Source organism: Gorilla gorilla, chromosome 1 (genome assembly GCF_029281585.2).
Source record: "Gorilla gorilla gorilla isolate KB3781 chromosome 1, NHGRI_mGorGor1-v2.1_pri, whole genome shotgun sequence".
NCBI lineage: Eukaryota > Metazoa > Chordata > Mammalia > Primates > Hominidae > Gorilla > Gorilla gorilla.
Window position 1 is genome coordinate 20,702,324 of NC_073224.2, and position 21,382 is coordinate 20,723,705.

General features: G+C 41.4%; 1 protein-coding gene across 3 annotated transcripts in view; it reads left to right on the forward strand.

The window, feature by feature from the left end:
- Nucleotides 1-21,382, forward strand: part of DISC1 (DISC1 scaffold protein) — a 415,293-nt gene that overhangs the window by 343,320 nt on the left and 50,591 nt on the right. The window contains exon 11 of one of the 3 annotated variants that reach the window (XM_063707816.1): nt 9,480-9,606. The exons of the other annotated variants lie outside the window; for them this stretch is intronic. Coding sequence (XP_063563886.1) covers nt 9,480-9,510 — 31 coding nt within the window. The 3' untranslated portion in view covers nt 9,511-9,606. Of the gene's footprint in view, nt 1-9,479; nt 9,607-21,382 lie in introns of those variants that run through there. 3 annotated transcript variants of the gene reach the window in all.

The window sequence follows — 21,382 nt, forward strand, 5'->3', positions numbered from 1 at the left end:
TCAGTGGTTCCTACAATCAAGTGGCAGGGATCCTAGAGCACACTGCTGCTCTCAGAACGGATCTGGCTTGTTCTGGCGTTTTTGAGATTGACAGAGCTCAGAGTTCCCAGGCTCCAGAGCTCAGGTGCTGGGGGGGATTTCCCATCGCTTCTGAGATTTGGGGAGCTCCAAGGCCCCTCCTCTTGACCCTCAGTGGAGCTCAAAAGAAAATCGTCTTGACCTCAGAGACAGCATTTTGGGGTGAAGATACTCCAATATACTTGTTTCTTTCTTTCTTTTTTTTTTTTTTTATTATACTTTAAGTTGTAGGGTACGTGTGCACAACTTGCAGATTTGGTACATATGTATACCAGTGCCATGTTGGTGTGCTGCACCCATTAACTCGTCATTTACATTAGGTATATCTCCTAATGCTATCCCTCCCCACTCCCCCCACCCCATGACAGGCCCCGGTGTGTGATGTTCCCCTTCATGTGTCCAAGTGTTCTCATTGTTCAATTCCCACCCATGAGTGAGAACATACCGTGTTTGGTTTTTCGTCTTTGCGATAGTTTGCTGAGAATGATGGTTTCCAGCTTCATCCATGTCCCTACGAAGGACATGAGCTCATCCTTTTTTATGGCTGCATAGTATTCCATAGTGTATATGTGCCATATTTTCTTAATCCAGTCTACCATTGATGGACATTTGGGTTGGTTCCAAGTCTTTGCTATTGTGAATAGTGCTGCAATAAACATACGTGTGCATGTGTCTTTATAGCAGCAAGATTTATAATCCTTTGGGTATATACCCAGTAATGAGATGGCTGGGTCAAATGGTATTTCTAGTTCTAGATCCCTGAGGAATTGCCACACTGTCTTCCACAATGGTTGAACTAGTTTACAGTCCCACCAACAGTGTAAAAGTGTTCCTATTTCTCCATATCCTCTCCAACACCTGTTGTTTCCTGACTTTTTAATGATCGCCATTCTAACTGGTGTGAGATGGTATCTCATTGTGGTTTTGATTTGCATTTCTCTGATGGCCAGTGATGATGATGACTTGTTTCTTTCTTTCTGGTGTTTTCCTTGGAGAAAGCAAAAATATTGCCCTAGAGAATGGCATGGACAGAAAAGAAGAAGACGGAAGATTAGAAGTGAAGCCCTGTGGGCTTGTCTGGTGAGGGCCCTCTTCCCAGGACTTAGCAGCATGGGAAGAATCTGGGTAGCACTAAAAGGATGGAATCCGTGGGGTCTTAGTTTCCTGTCATCATTTTCTTTGCCATTGATAATTCGACACTTAATCAAATGCGGTGGTGTTTTTGAAAGATAGCCTGAAGAAAAAGATGACCATGACTTTCACTAATAGAATAGAAAATAGACAGGAGATTGGTTATCACTTAAAAGAAAAGGGTTCATTAAACAGGTTCCACTGTGGTTTGCGCAATTCAACCCAAAGTTTCTCTGCTGTAAAGCAATGATAAGATCACTCTGCCCACTGAGATCAATTGAGAAATCAACCAATATTTAAGAAGGTCTGAGACTTGGCAAGGTGCCCAGTGACTGAGAAAAGAGGGTTCCTCTTTCTTTAAGTTGGCAGAAAGACATTCAGGTGTGATTTTTACGTGGCCTGAGCTAAGGAAGAGACTGAGCTAAGGAAGGCAGTGTCTTGTGTAGGTTATGTCCATGGTGCTCTATGAGCCTGTGCACCCATTATCCCCAGATATGCAATGTGCTTCACAGTGTGCACATTTCACGGCACCTGTTACAGTTTTAAAAAGACAATTTAATTAATTAATGGTGAATGTTCAATCTTAGATGATTTTTATAAACTCAAGATAAACCATTATAGCTTGAGTGTTTTTGATGCATTTGGCTAGGAGTTAGGAAATCTTAAAGAAAAATTAATTGCTGTATCAATGGAAACCCCAGTAGGTAGATAACAAATTTGTCATTAATTAAATGAGAAGACTTTTTAATGATTCGAGGAAGCGTCGTCAAGATTGTATGATAGTTTAATTTGCTAACATGGTATGAACCTGTTAGCTTCAGACACATGATTAATAAAAGTAAAACCCCTCATGGAATTTCTCAGATGCTCAGTTCTAGCATGCAGTCATTTTTGAGACTTGCTCAATGTCCTTATCTCACTTTACTGACAGTTCTGCAGCAGCTGTGGCAAATGTAGGTTAGACAAAATATTACATGCAACATTTTCTATGATTCATTTTGCTCCTTTTTCCCTCTTCCCCTTCCCCTCCAGCCACCCTGAGTCATACAACAGCTGTGAGAACATTAGTTACAAGGGAGCGAGCTGCAGACACTTTAGGTGCTGGGCTGTATCCCATTATATCTGGATGCTGACACCAGGACGGGTTCTAAATCCCTTATCACAACTGCCTCAGGCGGAAAACATTTTTTTTTCCTTCTGTTGCTGCTGATGTAAAGATGAAGTTTCTCGAGCTGAGAGAATTTTATGTGATCGTATTGTATGCTAAGCCTCAGAAGATAATTCTGTAGCTCCCATTCATCACAAAAGCAGGGACTTTCAGTTGTGCTTCTTTAAGAAAAAAATTCCCCAGTAGAAATCATACAATGATTTAGTGGACTAAGAAAAAGAAGAGAATCACCAACAGGATGACTTGTGACAATTACACGAAGTCATTTGACTGAGTTATTTCCTTTATTATTCTGTAAATGGGAAAATAATGAACATGCTGGTTATCAGCTGTGGTTTTGCGATGGATGCGTTCCACTGGTGCAGAGTGGTAATGACGCTGCCCGATCTCACTTTGCAAATGAACTGAAGCCTGTCTCTTTTAATTGACTCTCTGTCTCTAGAATTTTCTTGATTTATTGCTGCTCAGTAGAATTTACTTTTGTTTTGTTGATGGCATTTGTCAACTCTAGTAGTTACCAAATGGAAATTGTTCTAGAGGGTTGCTTTGGCATAAGTGTGCTCATTTGTGTGGCTTATCGGAGCATGAAGGACAGATGTGCTTCTGTAAGATGTCTTGCCCTTCTGCCTGCCAGAGGGGCAGGGGCTCACCTGGAGTATGTTTCTTCTGGTTCCTTAGATCTGTAAGTGACTATGAAGCCTTTCAACTGGAAGAGTTTAGTCAAGTGTAACTGTATGATTTCGGAATGAATATGGCCCCATCTTTGTTTCGCAGGTGGTGAGTGTTTAGGGCATTATATAGCAGCTGCGATGATGAGAGCTTGGCTTCTCATCTCCAGCTATGTTAGTCTACCTAGGAAGAAGGATTCTTCTCTAAGAAGAATTCAGTGGGACAATATCCAGAGATACAAATCTCAAGAGACAGACTCCTGAAAACAAATTGACTGCTCATTTGGCTTCAGATTCCATGCATAAATCTCCAACTCTAACTGTTAATCACAGCCACTAGACCTCACGACATAGGATTTTAGAGGCAGATAAAGAAAATGGCAATTGATGTCTTAGCCTGTTGCTATGCCAGTCTATGATGAACTAGCACTACCTGAACTCAAGAGTAAGAAACAAATGAAACTGGTTATAAGGTTTAGGAAAAAGCAAATAAGCTGTTACTGAGAGTGGTGACCATATGGTACCTATAGGGTACATGGGCCCTATGTGAAACCCGTAATATTGGGCTGCGTCTCCTCTTTCCTCTACAACCTGACCCCATCGCCTCATTTGATGGATTCCAGTCAATTGTAATTTTGGGAATTGTTGGACTAGTATACTAGTATGCCAATGTCTTGTTCTTTTTTTTTTTTGAGATGGAGTCTCACTCGTTACCCAGGCTGGAGTGCAGTGGTGTAATCTCAGCTCACCGCAACCTCTGCCTCCTGGGTTCAAGCAATTCTCCTGCCTCAGACTCCTGAGTAGCTGGGACTACAGGCGTGCGCCACCACGCCTGGCTAATTTTTGTATTTTTAAGTAGAGATGGGGTTTCACCATATTGGCCAGGCTGGTCTCGAACTCACCTCGTGATCAGCCTGCCTCGGCCTCCCACAGTGCTGGGATTATAGGCGTGAGCCACCGCACCCGGCCGCCAATGTCTTGTTCTTTAAAGGAAGAATAAATACACATTTAGAAGATGGCTACAACCTCATGCAAAGGTCTCGAAGCAGCAAGTTGAGGGACAGGGCTTGCTGGTCCAAGAGTAACTTCAGGCAGGGAAGGCTTTTCCCATGTCCTTCAAATCGACCACATCACTTGGATCATGGATGCTGTTGATCTGGTTTCAAAACATAAGAACAAGCATCTTCTACAATGCGGTTGATAAACATCATCAACAACCCACCGAAGCGTCAGTTGTTTTGTCTTGTCCGTGGCAGTCCTGCATTCAGATCTGTATTCACTGTGTGATCACATGCATTTTTCCTAGGCCTATAGTTTCCCTCCCCATGCCCCAAACAGTGGAGCTAGCATTTTTTTTAATTTACAAACAAAGATTGTAAAATTCTAATTGGGAGTGGGACATCCTTTTTAAATAAATAGTCGTATTAATAATAATAGCAAGGAGACCATCTAGATAGTACTCTATTTTCAGGGCTCAAAATAGAAAAGCTAGAAAAGCCAGCTGTTTAAGCATTGGCAGGCAAGTTATGATACGGAGTACCCTCCTCACACCCACTCCAAACTAATGTCATCTTTCTCTGAAGAGCTGTGGCTGTTTCTGTGGTTCTGAGTTGATGGGGATTTTTTTGTTTCTTAAAGAGGTATATGTTTATGTTTGCAACATGGTGTTTCTTGCAGCCATACTCCTCAAGTCACCATCTCCAAAGCTCACACACTAAACAGGGTCAAGTGAGTCAAAGCAGCAGGAGAGAACCATGATTGGGGTGTCTGGGACTAGAATGGGGAGGGCAGCATGTGCAGGTGCGGGGCTGGCCTTCCCGTGGTCTCAAGAGTGGGAGGTGTGAGTCTCTCCCTGGATGTTTAGCTCAGCATCACCTCAGAGTTTGAGCTTGACTGAAAACAACAACAATAACAAATATGCCGAAATATGATATCATTTAAAATAAACCCAACAACCTTTAAAAATTAACATTATTTCTTAATTGGACCATTTTACTGGTCTTTTTTTCTTAAGTCAGGAAAATAAATGCAAGCCTATGTGCAGGTCCTCAAAAAATGTGAAAATAAGCCTAGTAAAAATCTGGCAAGAGATGTGGTTTCATCAGCCACCTCATAAGCAGATCTTTTCACATAGATTTTAAGAGAGAAAGTTGGTTTATCTGCACTTTAGTGGATGCTTCCGTTTTCTTAACTTCCGTAATAAGAATCCCTAGAAAAACCTGGAGATAATTAGCAGAAGGGTGGAAGCATGAATTTAAATTCTTATACCCACACTTAATTTTGTCAACTTTACGATTTGCTAACCAGTGCTTTTTATGCCAGTTCCTTTAAGTCTAGCTTAGTATTATAATAAAAGGAATCAATAATACCAATCTATATAGTAATTTTCTTCAAGAAATTCAAAATCCTATGGAGGAATTTAAGAAATATTTTAGGCCGGGTGTGGTGGCTCACACCTGTAATCCCAGCACTTTGGGAGGCCGAGGCTGGCAGATCACGAGGTCAAGAGAACAAGACCATCCTGGCTAACATGGTGAAACCCCGTCTCCACTAAAAATACAAAAAATTAGCTGGGTGTGGTGGCACATGCCTGTAGTCCCAGCTACTCGGGAGGCTGAGACAGGAGGATTGCTTGAACCCGGGAGGCAAGGTTGCAGTGAGCTGAGATCGCACCACTGCACTCCAGGCCTAGCAACAGAGAGAGACTCAATTTCAAAAGACAACAAAACAACAACAACAACAACAACAAAAACAAAGAAATGTTTTAATATGAGAAGACATTTTGCAAAAGAAGACATACACATGGACAACAGGTATATGAAAAAGTGCTCAACTTACTAATCGTCAGAGAAATGCACATTAAAAGCACAATGAGATATCATTGTACCCCAGTCAGAATGGCTATTATCTAAAAGACAAAAAATAACAGATTTTGATGAAGATGTGGAGAAAAGAAGACCCTTATACACTGCCGGTGGAAATTTAAATTAGTACAACCTCTGTGGAAAACAGTATGGGGATTTCTCGGAGAACTAAAAATAGAACCTCCATTTGATCCAGCAATCCCACTACTGGAAATCTACCCAAAGGAAAAGAAATCAATGTATCAAAAGCCTGCACTTGTATGTTTATCACAGCACTATTTCCAACAGCAAAGATATGGAATCAGTGGGTGATTGGATAAAGAGAATTTGGCATATATACACAATGAAATACATAAAATGCATAAAATACAAATGCATAAAAAGAATGAAAGAATGAGATCTTGTCATTTGCAGCAACATGGATAGAATTGGAAGTCATTATCTGAAGTGAAACAAGCCAGACACAGAACATCAAATATCGTGTGTTCTCACTCCTAAGTGGGTGTTAAAAAATGTGTTCACATGGACGTAGAGAGAGGAATGATAGACGATGGAGATTTGGAAAGGTGAGAGAGTGAGAGCGGGTGGATGATGAAAAATTACTTATGGGTACAATGTACATAATTTGGATGATGGGTACCCTAGAGCCCTGACTTAACCACTAGGAAATCTATGCATGTAACAAAATTGCCCTTGTACCACATACATTTATTCAAATAGAAAATGAAATATTTTAGCCTATGCTCATTAGTTTACTTATGAAGCATTTACATGGCTCACTGCACTTTCTTCCTAAGTCCTCTGACTTCTGAGGCAGGAGGTGAGGCCAGGCAGCTGGCAACTGTGCTTCCCTTTCTCACCAGGACAGATGCCAGGAGCAAGGGACCTAACTATTTTGGTGCAAAGTGTTCATTAATGGGTCTATGAATCCCATCTCCAGCTCCAGCATGACTCCAGGGCCTAACGTTAACTTGAGAACAGTATACAGGAAAAGGGATGTTTTTGAAAATGCTGATTATTTCATAGCCTCTGGGTGTCAGCCGTGAATCTCGCTTTAAGCCCCGCTAGGGATCCTGTTGCCACCACTGAGCAGAAAATGCAGTGCTTCTGTGAAGGAATGGGACACAGAACAGTCACCGCTAATGTGTTCCTGAAAAAGCCGGGGTGACCTTTCTTGTGGCTGCTTCAGAGGATGATGTCACTTTGGGACAGAAAAAGGAAGATCTCTTTCCAGTTTACATAGGATAATAAGAGTTCTGATTCTTAGTTGCATGTTGAAGAACAAACAAGGAGCACAGACACTCATCCTGGGGAAAAAGACTATGGAATCTTTGGAAGCTGAGAGGCCAGCCACTTACTTTCCTGGGATAGAGCTTTCTTTTATAACCCCCGTATTGGGCTTAACTCCATACCTTTGACGCTAAAGTTGTTCACTCTCTGGGGAAACCATCAAAACAATCAAACAGAAACAAGTGCTTTTAAAAATGGAATATTTAATACTTATGGCACAAATACATTTTAGAGGATTGCAATGATCATGGTAGAGAGACTGATTCAGACATTTTTCAAATGTTTGTTGGAAATGTCTGAAAATGACAGGCAGTGATAGTATCAATAACTAACCTTCATCAAGATGTCTGTGCATCGGATAATTTGCTATATACTTTAAAGGGATTATGTGCTGTATGCCTCCTAACAACCCAATGAGGGGTGAGCGCTATTATTAACAAGAATATGTAAGGCAACTGGGACTCAGAGAGATTCAGCACCTTGCCAAAGGTCCAACAGGAGTTCCTTTAGCAAGACTTAAAAAAATGATTACTGTGGAAATTTCCAAACATAAACAAAACTAGAGAAATTATAATTAGCCCCATGTATGCACCTTATAAATTCAACAAATTTCAATACGTGGCCAAACTAGTTTCAGCTATCCTCCCACCTGCTTTCCTACCTTATTAGTTTTCTTTTGCTGCTGTAACAAATTGTCACAAACTTCATGGCTTGAAACAACACAAAGCTATTCTCTTCCAGTTGTGGAAACCAGAAATCCATAATCAAGTCCACTGGATAAAGTCAAGGTGTCCACAGGGCTGGTTCTTTCTGAAGGCTCCAGGGGAGAATCCATTTGCTTGCCTTTTTCATCTCCTAGTGGCCACCTGCACTCCTTGGCTTGTGGCCCCTTCCTTCATCTTCAAAGTGCCTCACTCCAGTCTCTGCTTCTTCATTGCATCACCGTCTCCTCTGACACTGATTCTCACTCTTCTGCTTCCCTCTTATAAGAACCTTGTGATTATATCAGATCCACCAGATAATCCAGGATCATCTCCATCTCAAGATCTTTAACTTACTCACATCTGCAAAATACTCTTTGGCATGTAAGATAAAATTCATAGGTTCCCGGGATTAGAACATGACATATCTGGGGAGCCATGAATCTACCACCCCCACCCTAGCACCAACAGGAATATTTTGAAACAAATCTCAGACATTTTATTTAATCCATAAATATGTCAGTGCATGCTTCCAAGAAGATAAAGACTTAAAAAATAACTGCAATACCATTATCACACCTAAAAACATTAATAAGAATTCTTTAATATCATCAGCTATTTAGTCAGTGTTTCAGTTTTACCTAATTGTCTCATAATTTTATTTTAACAAATGGTTTATTCAAATTGAGAAATGTGTCTTAGGTCTCTTTTAATCTGTCAGTTCCCTCCCCTTTTCCTTTACTTCCTTCTTTGTAATGTTGAGAGAACTAGATTGTTTGTCCTACAGAATTTGGCAAATGTGTTCCTGTGGTCATTCACATGTGGTTTTTTTTTTTCTGTATTTTCCATAAACTGGTAGTTAGGTCTTGAGACTTGGTCATATTTATGGCCGAGAATTTGATTTTATGGCCACGAACGCTTCAGCAATAGTGTGACTTTCTATTGTACCATACGGGGAAGCCAATGTCTGTTGTCTCCCTCCTGTGATGTTAAGGTTGGTTGCTGAGTTGAGGTGTTGAGCACTCCATCCTTCTTGTATCCAATTCCCCATCAGCTTTTTACCTACATTGGTGATTATGGCTTAGATTCATTACTTCATGAGGGGGGGTTACAACATAGTCATAATCGAATTCTGTCATTCAGTTTTCATTTTTTGCCAGAATTCTTATATAAAAAAAAACTTTCCTCTATTTGATTATCTTGAGGTACAATTTATGAAAGAAAGACAGAAGAAATGTCTAATTCTTTCTCCTAATGCATCCATTTGCAGAATAATAACTGGTTTTCTAGCGTCCTACAAGGATGAAAAAGTGTTTGTGTATGAATGTATGTGCATTAGTAGGAAGTCACGGTTTCATATATTAGTGATATTTCAGTTCTTTGCAGAAGTTATTCTTTTTCAAATTGCCCCATCTTTAGCCAATGAGAGCCCCTTCAGATTGGCTACAGACTCTTTTGACATTAACCTAGAAACTTCATTGTTTTCTGATGTAACAAAATGTTTTAGACTCATCTTGTATATTTACTGTCCCAAATATCAAATCAGTGTTTACTCCAAAAAAGCCCTTGTTTCTTTTAGTAGGAAATGGTATTTAGAGACCATACTCTAAGTCCTGTAGATCAGGGGACTCCAACTCCCGGGCCATGGACCAGTACCAGTCCGCGGCCTGTTGAGAACCGGGCTGCACAGCAGGAGGTGAACAGCAGGTGAGTAAGCGAAGCTTCATCTGTATTTGCAGCCAATCCCCATTGCTCATATTACTGCCTGAGCTCCGCCTCCTGTCAGATCAGTAGTGGCATTATATTCTCCTAGGAGCCTGAACCCTATTGTAACTGCACATGCCGGTGATCCAGGTTGTTTGCTCCTTATGAGAATCTAATGCCTGACGATCTGTCACTGTCTCCCATCACCCCCAGATGGGACCATCTAGTTGCAGGAAAACAAGTTCAGGGCTCCCACTGATTCTACATTATGGTGAGTTGTATAATTGTTTTATAAAATATTATAATATAATAGAAATAAAATGCACAATAAATGTAATGCATTTGAATCACCCCGAAACCATCCCTAACCCCCTCGATCTGTGGAAAAATAGTCTTTTATGAAACCAGTCCCGAGTGCCAAAAAGGTTGGGGACCACTGCTGTAGATGCTCAGAGCTACTTGGCCTTATCATTAGTCAAATCTAGAAAACTGTTTACGAAAAGAACTGATATCACAGGTTTATACTGTTATTTTCAATTCAAAGTTAATATTACATGGTTTTACTTAATTTATGTTATATTATATTTGTATTTATTTTCTCTTATGCTGAAAATTTTGGTTCCAAATATCCTCAGTATAATGACATATATATATATATATATAAAAGCATATGTATGTACATATTTCTCTCTATATATGAAATAATATATCCTCTCTATATGTAATAGTATACTGATATATATAAAATATACTAATGCAAATACACATGTAATAGTATATTAGAAGTATACTATAATATATAGATACATATAGTTTTATAAGAATAATAGTGATGTTATTAATACTATAACTAAAAACAACTTAAGATTTAACTACAGTTTCTTTTGTTCTTAAGATAAATTCTACTAGAGATGTACAGTTAAATCGCAGAGTTTTAAAATCACTTTAATTAATTCCCCTTAGTGTAATTAAACCACCAACTCGATGCATAGTTAGCTCAATGCACCGATAAGCTTATGGGCTTATTAGTTTTATTTTGCTTTCTACCTAGTGGTTGCTGTTTTTAAGCATATGTAACACTAACCTTATGGTTCAAAGTCAAGTGTATAAAACAAGATGCATTCAGAGAAGTATGACTCTTATTCTGTCTTCAACCTGACTTTTATTCTCTCTTCTACCTTCCATCTATAGAAAACCATTTTAATTCAATTTTTATCCTTCTACTGCTTTTTAATAATTTAGCCATATATATTCATAATCCCCGGGTAGGCAAAAGCTATGGGACTAAACACATTGTTCTGCATCTGGCACCACAACTTTTGAAAGCAAAACTCCCTAGGCTTGGGAAATAGACCATTATTTACTTTCTTACTGTAGACCTATCAGTCGTTCTATCAGAAAAGGGTCAGTCCTGCAAAAATGGGAAACCAGAATCCTCTTTAGATTTTTCAGGGGTGTGTTGGTGACTCACACTGTGATGATATTAATGTTTTACTCATTATAATTCCAGTATACCACCCCAAAATCCCCCAAAACAAACAACAGTCATAATTAATTGTATGCACTGATTTTGGAAATACTGCTTTTTTTTCAGCCAGATGGTTTGCCAAAAAAATATTTTTCTATGTTACTATATGATAATTATAAACATGGTTTTAATAGTAATTGATGTTCCAGTAAGTGCACATACTATAACTCGCTTACCATATTTCATTGAAGGGCATTTGGTTGGTTTCTAACTTTTTGTTATATGATAGTTTAAAACACTAATTTCTCTTTGCTGAAGAGCCCTGAGGCTTTGAACTGATGGGGACTGACACCATTTAGCTAAAAGATATCTTGTTCTTACTTTCCTGGGGTCCTTTTTTTGAGGGGTGGAAGTGTGAGGAAAGATGGAGATCTTCTCAAGCCAAAGAAAGCCTTTTACTCAACAATTTCAAGAGAGGAAAAATATGCAAAGTACAAAAGATGAAGATAGAAGGGAAAATCGCCTTTTATATTAGGTTAAATTTTTGAGATAGGGTCTTGCTCTGTCACCCAGGTGGGAGTGCAGTGGCACGATCACAGCTCACTGCAACCTCAACCTCCTGGGCTTGATTAATTATCTTACCTTAGCCTCCAAGTCTAGGTCCACAAGCACACACCACCATGTCTGGCTAATTTTAAAATTTTTTGTAGAGATGGGGTCTTGCAATGTTGTTGAGACTGGCCTTGAACTCCTGAGCTAAAGTGATCCTTCTGCCTAGGCCTCCCAAAGTGTTGGGATTACAGGTATGAGCCACTGTGCCTGGCCTGAGGCTGTTTAAAAGAACAAAAATCTTTATGAAAAATTTCATTGCTGTTTCTTTTCTAAAATAAGTTGTCTATACCAGTGGCATGCAAAATGTATCATATCAGATTTAATATGTGAATAATGAGGGAAACTGTGACTTTGGACAGAAGACTGTCATAGACTGCTCTAGTAGAACAGAATCTTAGCTAATCACCATGCAGATCCCCTGGGTTTTAGAGTTCATACTGATCCTCAACTGGGGGCTAACAATGGTTTCTCATTTATCATTTTCCCCTGCTTGTTCAGCATTCTACCTGAAGCCACAGAGAATGATGGAGCTTACATATTTCCTTTGATAAGATGAAGAAATGAAAACATACATTAATGAAAAATAATTCCAGAGGTTTTTTGGACTATAGGAGTTAAGAGGAGCTGACCAGTGAGCCTGTGGTTGTCCATGAAGGTTCTGTGGGGTAGAGTTTGAACTGTCCCTATCCAGAATAGTAGGAGGGAGAGAGATGCTTATGAGTGAAGGCCGCAGAACAAGGATGGCATGACTTGTTCATGGGGCTGGGGAGAACCAGTCTGACCAGACAGAAAGGGTTATTGTGGTTTGATGGTCGGTGAAGGTTGTTAGGTGGCCTTTGGCCACATAAGAGAGTGTTAGAAGGTAGACAAATTATTTTAAGTGTGATGAAACAAGTAACAATTGGTATGTAGAGAAGTGGGGAAGGGCTTGATGAAAAGCAGTATGTTAGAAAGATGGTTGGCAACACTATTAAGAGTAGATTAAAAAGGAAAAGGAATGTGAAATTAGAGAGACCAGAAAGGAACCTATTATGATAATAAAGTCAAGATTCCATGGAAAGCTGACCAGAATGATGATACTATTAGAGAAGAGAGAGGAGAAGTAAGGCCAATTTTTTCTTTAATTAATGAGTCTTAGTGACTGAATGTGGGAAATAACAGAGTAGTGATTCCAGGATTTTAAGCATCGGTGATTGTGAGAATGGGCAATGCAAAGTATTGATTAAATCAGCAGCATTAGGGTTGGGAACTAGATTAGAATGGGAGGGGATGATATAGTGAATTCCTCCCTCCCTCCCTCTCTGCCTTCCTCCTTACCTTTCTCCTTCCCTCTTTCTTTTCTTCCTTCCTTTCCTCTCTTCCTTCCTTCTCTCCTTTATTTCTTCTTATCTTTACATCATTATTTACTTTTACATTTAGCAACTATTCTATTCCCTGGAGCTCTGGTACCAATAAACAAAAGAAACACCATCTTCGCTCTCTTGAAGCTTACATTTCATTAAGCAGAGTGGCAGATAAAAGAACAAGATAACTCAGATAGTCATGGTGCTACAAAGAAAATAAAATAGGCTTATGTGCTAGCTGGTGACTGAGGCTGCAGGGACTGGACAGTACTACTTTAGACTGGAGCTCCTGGAAAGCGACTTAGGGGAAGCACTCAGGTGTCAGCCATGTGAAGATCTGGTGACATTTCAGGTCATTGCAGGCAGAAAAAAACAAATACGCAAAGATAAGAACAGCCTTGGAGTGTGTGAAGAACAAAATGAAAGCTGAGGGCATGGGAGGGTACATCGTAAGAGCAAGGAGATGAGGCCAAAGTGTGTTTCAGTCAAGGACAGATCAGGACACAGAAACCACCTAGTAATTTAAACAGGGATGGCCTAATGCAAATAATTATTAATTTTAACAGAGAACTGGAGTCATGAGGGATTCACCAGTAGGAAGTAAAGACAAGTCTAAAAAATGTAAGAGCAGCAGATATATGAAGCAGCCACCACCCATAGGACTGAGATACAGGGTTTCCTGCCCCCAAGATAAGACCAGACCTGGTTAGAGAGAGCATGACCATGGCAAACTGGATAGCCAAGATGTCAGTGTCATGCTGCAGCAGTGTAACCTGCTGGAAGTGCCTTCTGGAAGAACTTTCTGAAAGTTCTTCATCACCCTCCATGATGCCAAGGAAAGCTGTTCATAGGGAGTTGTTTCACCAGTGGCAATCTGCTATGAAAGGGGCTTCTGGGAAATGCTGGCATCCAGATGCTGGGGAAGCTGCCCAGACAGTAGAAGCTGAATTCTGGGGAAGCCGTATGCTTGCAGGAGTCAGGGGGTGCAGAAGCTGAGTGCTGGAGAAGCCACTGTATCACAGGAGCTGGGAGCAGAGGAAACAACGCGTGCTTCAGGGGCTGGGTGCTAGAGGCCTGTGCATGTTGTAGGAGCAGGGTCTGGAGAAGCCATCTGCGTTTCAGGAGCTGGCTGAGAACACACTGATATGGGCGCAGGGGTGGGGTGGGGGTGGGGGTGGGGGTGGGGGGTAGGTAGAGGAGTGGCAGGGAGGGAGGTAGTAGGTGGGGCAGTGGGGGAGAGGGGGTTGGGGGGTTGGGGGGAAGGGTTGGGGGTTGGGGGGAGGGGGTGGGGGTGGGGTGGGACCCTTTCCTCCTGCAAGGCCTTTCTAGCTCCCTCTACTGACAAAACTTAATACTGTGTCAGCTAGCAAAGAAAATATCTGAAGGGATCAGCTAAATTTTTGCTGAGCAGTCAATGTACATTTGGAGCTGAGAGGCAATAAATTGGCATAGAGAAGTAGCAATGGCTCTGATCTCTGAGGGCCTCGCAGTCGTGTTGATGATTGTATTCATTTAGATACTGGTTGTGGTTAGTGCTTGACATTTTAACTAATTTTTTCTTCCAATTCCAATGAAATAGATAATTTTACTATTCCCACTTTACAGACAAGAAAACTGAGGCTGAGAGAGGTTAAATCGCTTGTCCACAATCACATGCTAGTGCGGCATGGGGCCAGGATTCAAACATGAGCAGTCAGTCTAACTCCAAATCTGCCCCCAGACTCCATAAAGTCATTACTGATCTCTGAACAGACAGATAAATGTATCAGGAAAGATAAATACTTAAAATAACTTTGCAGTCAGTCCTTCTGTAATTAAATCAGCCACCTCTATTTTATAGATTTTATGATTTAGAAATTTTAGTTACTTTTAAAATAAAGTACAAGTTTACCAGGAAGTACAAATTAAAATAAAACGTGGAGAATACAACACCTTTCAAAGGAAAGTAGAGAAATTGGATGATTGAGGTAATTAGAAAATAATATTTTGAGTATAGTTTGATGGATTTCAGGCTTCTTCAGCTTGACAAAAACAGAAAAGAGGGGGAAAGTTCAAAAATATTATTATGGATTTGAAGAGATGTCACTCAGAAGATCTTGATAAAATGTTCCTCATCCCTAGTGGATGGGGGGCGTGGGTGGCAGGGTATAAAACAAAACATGGAACCAGTGATGGGCTTTTAGGAAATTCTATATGGAGCTTTTACCATGCACCAGACCTCAGGCTGGGGACCAGGGATACAAGGATGAGTAAGGCATCTGGCCTTCCCTTAAGGAGCTTGTTGTCTCATGGCTGGGACATGATAAGGACATTACTACAGACATACATGAAGAGCTAAAGGAATAATATATGGCGGAAGAACTAGTTCTGCCCAAGGGGGAAGTCAAGGGAAGGTACCAAGAAAGTATAGCATTTGAGTTGGATGAAGAACTGGCCAAGACAGCTGAGGAAAGGGAGATGTAGATTAGGGGCCGACACAAGTAAGGGGTTGGCAAGGACATGAACTGAACGGGGTTTGAGGAAAAAGCATAGCATGGGGTCAAGAACGTAGATTTTGGGGTCAGAGTACCTAATTCTGGCCTCCTCAATATTTTCTAGTTTCATGATCTTGGTCAAATTATTTAATCTCTCTAAATTTCAATTTCTCTGTCTATACAAGAAAATAAAGTAGGCCGGCCATGGTGGCTCACGCTTGTAATCCCAGCACTTTGGGAGGCCAAGGTGGGTGGGTCACCTGAGGTCAGAAGTTCGAGACCAGCCTGGCCAACATGGTGAAACCCCATCTCTACTAAAAATCCAAAAAAAATATTAGCCAGGCATGGTGGTGCAAGCCTGTAATCCCAGCTACTTGGGAGGCTGAGGTAGGAGAATTGCTTGAACCTGGAAGGCGGAGGTTGTAGTGAGCTGAGATTGTGCCATTGCACTCCAACCTGGGCAACAAGAGTGAAACTCCATCCCCCCACCCACCAAAAAAAAAAGAAAGAAAGAAAGAAAGAAAATAAAGTAGTACCCCCTTCAGTGTGCTATTATGCAGATTGAATGGTATGAAAAGCATGTTTTCACCATTACTGGCACATGCTCAGTTAACGTTTTCCTGCCATTCGTAGCAGTAGGATGAGGAGTATTGAAAAGGCTAAAGATTAGAGTTCTGGGAAGAATAATAAGGATTAGATGTCAGAAAGTGTGTCATGACATATTTGTGTGTATGCGTGTGGGTACACAGAATTTTGAAATAGTTTTCAATTGAAGCCTTTGTTTGTAACCAGTAGCACAGGGAAATGTTCAGTTTTGCACATAATAATGAATATCTGTTATATCTGTTAGCCATTTGTAACTACTATTATTGTTTCTGTCATCTCCAGTAAAGTGTTTCTGTATTTTCACAAAAATGAGCAAGACCTACCACAAAAAATTATCAGGTAAGGGTGACTTTATGGGTCCCCTGCTGTGTATTTGACACCAAAATGACTCGTCACATGAGTTCCTAAGTGCTATGTTTGGTTTCAGTGTAGAATAGGAGATTGTGTTTCCCAGGTAGAAAAGGAGACTTTGAAATCTTTCTCATAAAATGCGTGAAAATCTGGTGCCATCAGATCATGAGTTTTGTCATCGGGATGGGACTCACTCTTGGATCCATCAACCAGCTAGCTAGGTAACTCTGAGCAAATACCAGATGCTCTTCAGCCTGTGTCCTGATCTGTAAAGTTGAGATCATAATAGTAATACTTCTCAGTGAAATTGTACACTAGAATGAAAGAATGCATAAAAAGTGCCTCGTACCCTGCCAGGCACAGAGAGGGTGATACACATCGGTCCCCTCATCCAGCATCTTCTAATTCACCCCTCCCTGTCCCCAGCTTCTCCTGTCTGGGGATCTCAAGTTGGGAATGGTCATCTTTGGATGAAGCTGCCAAGTTTATGTGGACTTAGAGGCAGATATTCTATTGGGAATTCAATGGATGCATAAGGCAGTGTAGGGGAACTGATTTTTAGGGAGCAATATGAAGTCAGAGAAATTGCACACTCTTATCTCTACTTACATTCCTCATGGTCCCTTTTATTCTTTTATGACAAATGTTACTTCAAGCTACAGTAGTGTTTTCACCAGGGGCTGAAGGAATTGATGGAGTTGTTTTCTTTAGAATGAGCCGTAACATCCCTTTGTTCACAGAGATTGTAAATCCTGCATCTTTCAGATTAGATCATGTATGTTCAATATCAGTAGGAAACAAACAGAGAAGTAAATATTTGCTACAAAATGTCTTTCTGCTGCCTTGAAAATGAGTTTCCTAAATCTGACATGTCAGTTACCCTGCTTCATCTGTTTCACATTTAGAGTCAAAGGAAAACAATCCCCCACAGCAAGGAGCCTGTCACTTCACTTGGTGTATCCAGTGAAGATAATGTGACCACAGTGCAGTGGCATTGAATACTGATAAGGATGTGGCGGGCCATGCTTAAAGTTTGGTGTCTCATTCAAATGACTGGCTGAGAGATGAAAAGAAAACAAAAGTGAATCCCCCTCCTGGAACCTTATACTGATTCACTTGGTGGTTGGTTGCTGCTCAGCGGTCTGTCTCCTTTTCCCCCCATTAATAATCATAGTCAAATAGCCATTATTGGTTTTTGGCAACAGGGTAATTACTTTCTCGTCCTTATTTTCTGGGACAGTCGGTCTGTTCATGAGAAAGGGCGGTTGTGTAATCGTTCTCCCTACGTCAACTCTGAGAAGTCGGTTGTGCCCTGCAGATATTGATGTCAGCCTGTTTGCTCTCTGGTGGAGTGAAAGAAGAAAATAATTTTATTGTGCTATTTTTAGACTTCAATTTAGATTGCAGCCTTTATGATACTTTGTGTACTGGGGATAGAGCTGTTGATGCAGAATTCAGCTGTGAGATGCTCTAGGTTCTACCTGCCCCTGATAGATTTTTTTTGCTTAGCCTGAATGCCTTAGAACTATTGAGTCACATTGCCTTCATTGTCAGCTGAAAGCTGAGCCATGACAATAGGGTTAAGATGCACTTTGTGTTGACAGTGTTTGCCAATGGAACTTGCTGCCAGCAGTCTCCAAGTCTGCAATTTGCCTGTAAAGGCCTAATCTGATCTTTTATATGCATAAGTAATCAGCACCGTACAAATTCTCTATGAACAAAATGAGTTTATTGACCATTCTTGCTTTTCTAAATAGTTTTCCAGAGGTGATAGATGAAAGCCAGACAAGAAAAAAATATTTCTTTGCTGGATTTCCTTCTGAACGAACAAGAAGGACCCAGGTACCTGGGACTCCAGGTATCTTTTTCTCAGCTGGGATGGAAGGCTATGGACTAAAGCAGTCTTCCTAGTTCTTTGGTATTAGCAATGAGCTGGTCTTAAACTTCAAAGGGATCTAAGAAAGTGCCAGTAATACCTGTCTGAGCTTGTCTTGTGACGTGTATGTTACCACATGTATTAAAATTCAGATCAATTTGCATCTAAATTATATGAGTGCATGTGACTTGGCAATCCAGAAGCTGTCAATTTTAGTTTATAAGAACCTCAACTTGGGCCTGGCATGGTGGCTTACACCTGTAATCCCAGCACTTTAGGAGGCTGGAGCAGGTGGATTTGAGGTCAGAAGTTCAAGACCAGCCTGACCAATATGGTGAAACCCTGTCCCTACTAAAAATACAAAAATTAGCCGGATGTGGTGACAGGCGCCTGTAGTCCCAGCTACTCAGGAGGCTGAGGCAGGAGGATCACTTGAACCTGGGAGGCGGAGGTTACAGTGAGCCGAGATCACGCCACTGCACTCCAGCCTGGGCGACAGAGTGAGACCCTGTCTCAAATAAAAAAGAACCGCAACTTGGTCCTTGCTACTCCAAGTGTGGACTGCAGACCGACAACATTGACCTCACATGGGTGTATTTAAAAATGCAGAATCTCAGGCACTTCCCCAACCTACAGATCAGCACCTGCCTTTTAATAATATTCCCCAAGTGATTCATAGGCACGTTAATTATTTTTTAAGTCACAAATCTTTTTAACAATCTACTATGATCTGAATGTTCATGTCTCCCTCAAATTCATATACTTGGACCTAATCCCCAGTGCAATGATGTTAAGAAGTGGCACCTTTGGTGGTGATTAGGTCACGAGGGTGGAGCCCTCGTGAGTGCTGATTAGCGCCTGTATAAAAGAGGGCCCAGGGGGCTCCCATATTCCTTTCACCGTGTTAGGATACAGCAAGAAGGCACCACCCGCAAGAAATCGGGAACTTACCAGACATCAAATTTGCTGGCCCCTTGATCTTGGACTCCCCACCCTTCAGAACTGTGAGAAATAAATTTCTTTTGTTTATAAGCCACCCAGTTTATGGCATTTTTATTATAGCAACTGGAACAGACTAAGACAGAATCCCATAAAATCTGTGGAACCTCTTCCCATAAAAATGTACCTACACACACAATTTGCATATAATTTCAATGGTGCAAGTTCCATGGACTTCAGTGAGACTTCCATTCATTGGAAGCAGAGAGCATGCCTGAGGGAGCCCCCAAGTGCCATGTGCCCCGAACAATGCTGACCCATACTGCTCCTTGATTGTCACATTGACCAGGTCTTCACCTTCATGCCCAGACCTTGTCTATGTAAGCAGCACCAGCCTCTGGGGTGTCCCATGTCAGCCTCAGCAGTCCCTTTCATCCATGTGGCTCTCATTAACCAGTCCTTGCTATCATTTTCCTTGCCTGGCTACTCTGGTCTTTTGCTTTCTCCTTCCCCAATTTAGGGACTGGTGGGTACAAACATTTTAGAATGACCATGAAGTAATATCAGTTAGCTGAAACATATCTATCAAGATTCTTTCCTACCCAGGTCAGGCTCATAAACAGATGAGATGGAGAAAATAGGTCTTCCTGCTGTTTCAGCTGACGGTCCACCCATGCTGCAGGTCCTGCTGGAAGCTCACTTCTGTGTTCTGGTCTGTGCTTTGATTTCTTCTAATCTTTGGTGATGGCATAAGGATAACGCAATGCAGGCTAAAGAAAACCCTTTAAGAAATTTGTTCACTTACTGGCTGATTTGCTTATCATAGGCATGCCCTGACCTTGAAGAGTCCTTGCTCTGGTAGGGAAGCACATGTACATGGATGATTAAAATAAATGCTTCATGTCAAAATACAGGTACAGAATGCTATGTTGCTACAAAGGAAGGAATAACTAGCTTTTCCAAGAGGAGTGAGGGAGAGCATCAAAGAGAGGTGGCTTTTAAGGGATAAAGCAGACATTGCCTGAGATAAGAGCTATAGAATTGCTGATTGTGAGAAACTACAGAGTTGGGAAGATCGAGTTGAGACAGGCATATGAGCAGAAGTGAGAGAGCTGGTAGGAATAAGAGCTAGCACTTAGACCCTGCTTGCTGTAGGACGTGCACAGGTCTAAGTGCTTTATATCAAGTACCTGTGCAGTTCTCTCCACAGTCCAACCATCCTTCCATTATGGATGAGGAAACACATGCGCACTGAGTTCAGTATCTTACCTAACGCTGTGCGACTGCAAGCGGTGGAGCTGGGCTTTGAACCTATGCAGTCTGGCTTCTACACTAGACTTCCAGGCAGAGGGCATCTCCCTGTGCTTCTGGGATAAAACTTGCAGCACTGCCTTGTCTAGGACTCAAGAGGCACTGTTTTCTCCTCCCCTACTGGTTCTGCAGTCTTTCCAACTCTTTCCACTTCATCAATGAGCCATGTCCATCCTCACGTCACTATGTGTCTCTGTAATACTTAGGGACACTGAGTTAAGGGGAAAAAGAGAAATGGATATTTCTTAGTATTGTCTGGTGGTTCTGTTATCTCACAGTTCATGGAAACCAGATCACTACAGGCACAAGGCATTACCATCAGTCTCAGAGAAGGCCTGACACCCTGTTATAGATCAGAGTGTCCTGGCCACCACTAAAGGTCTTGGAAAGACATGGGGAAGGCAAGCAGAAGCACAGGTGGCCTGAAGACATCTCCTTCCGGCCAAGAGTTCCCCTGCACGCCCCCCACCCCACCCAGGCACCACCCTCCACAGCTAAAGGTGTTTATGCTGTAGGAACCCTGTGGTGGTGGGAGATGGGGGGTGATAAGGCTGCTTGGATAGGAAACATATGTGATTGTTTGCACTGCTCTTCATGCTGTTGTCAAATTCCTCACCGTTTCTGTGTACTTGGGGTGACAGTCTGACAGCCTGTGAGGTCAGACAAAGCCCAGATCACTTCCCTCTCGCCTTTCCGTCTCGCACTTGTGGGCTGCCATTCTTAAAGGAGTCACGCGTGGGCTTTCTTTGCCAGAAGTAGGCACGGCTTACATCTTTTGGGTTTGGGTACTGGAAATGA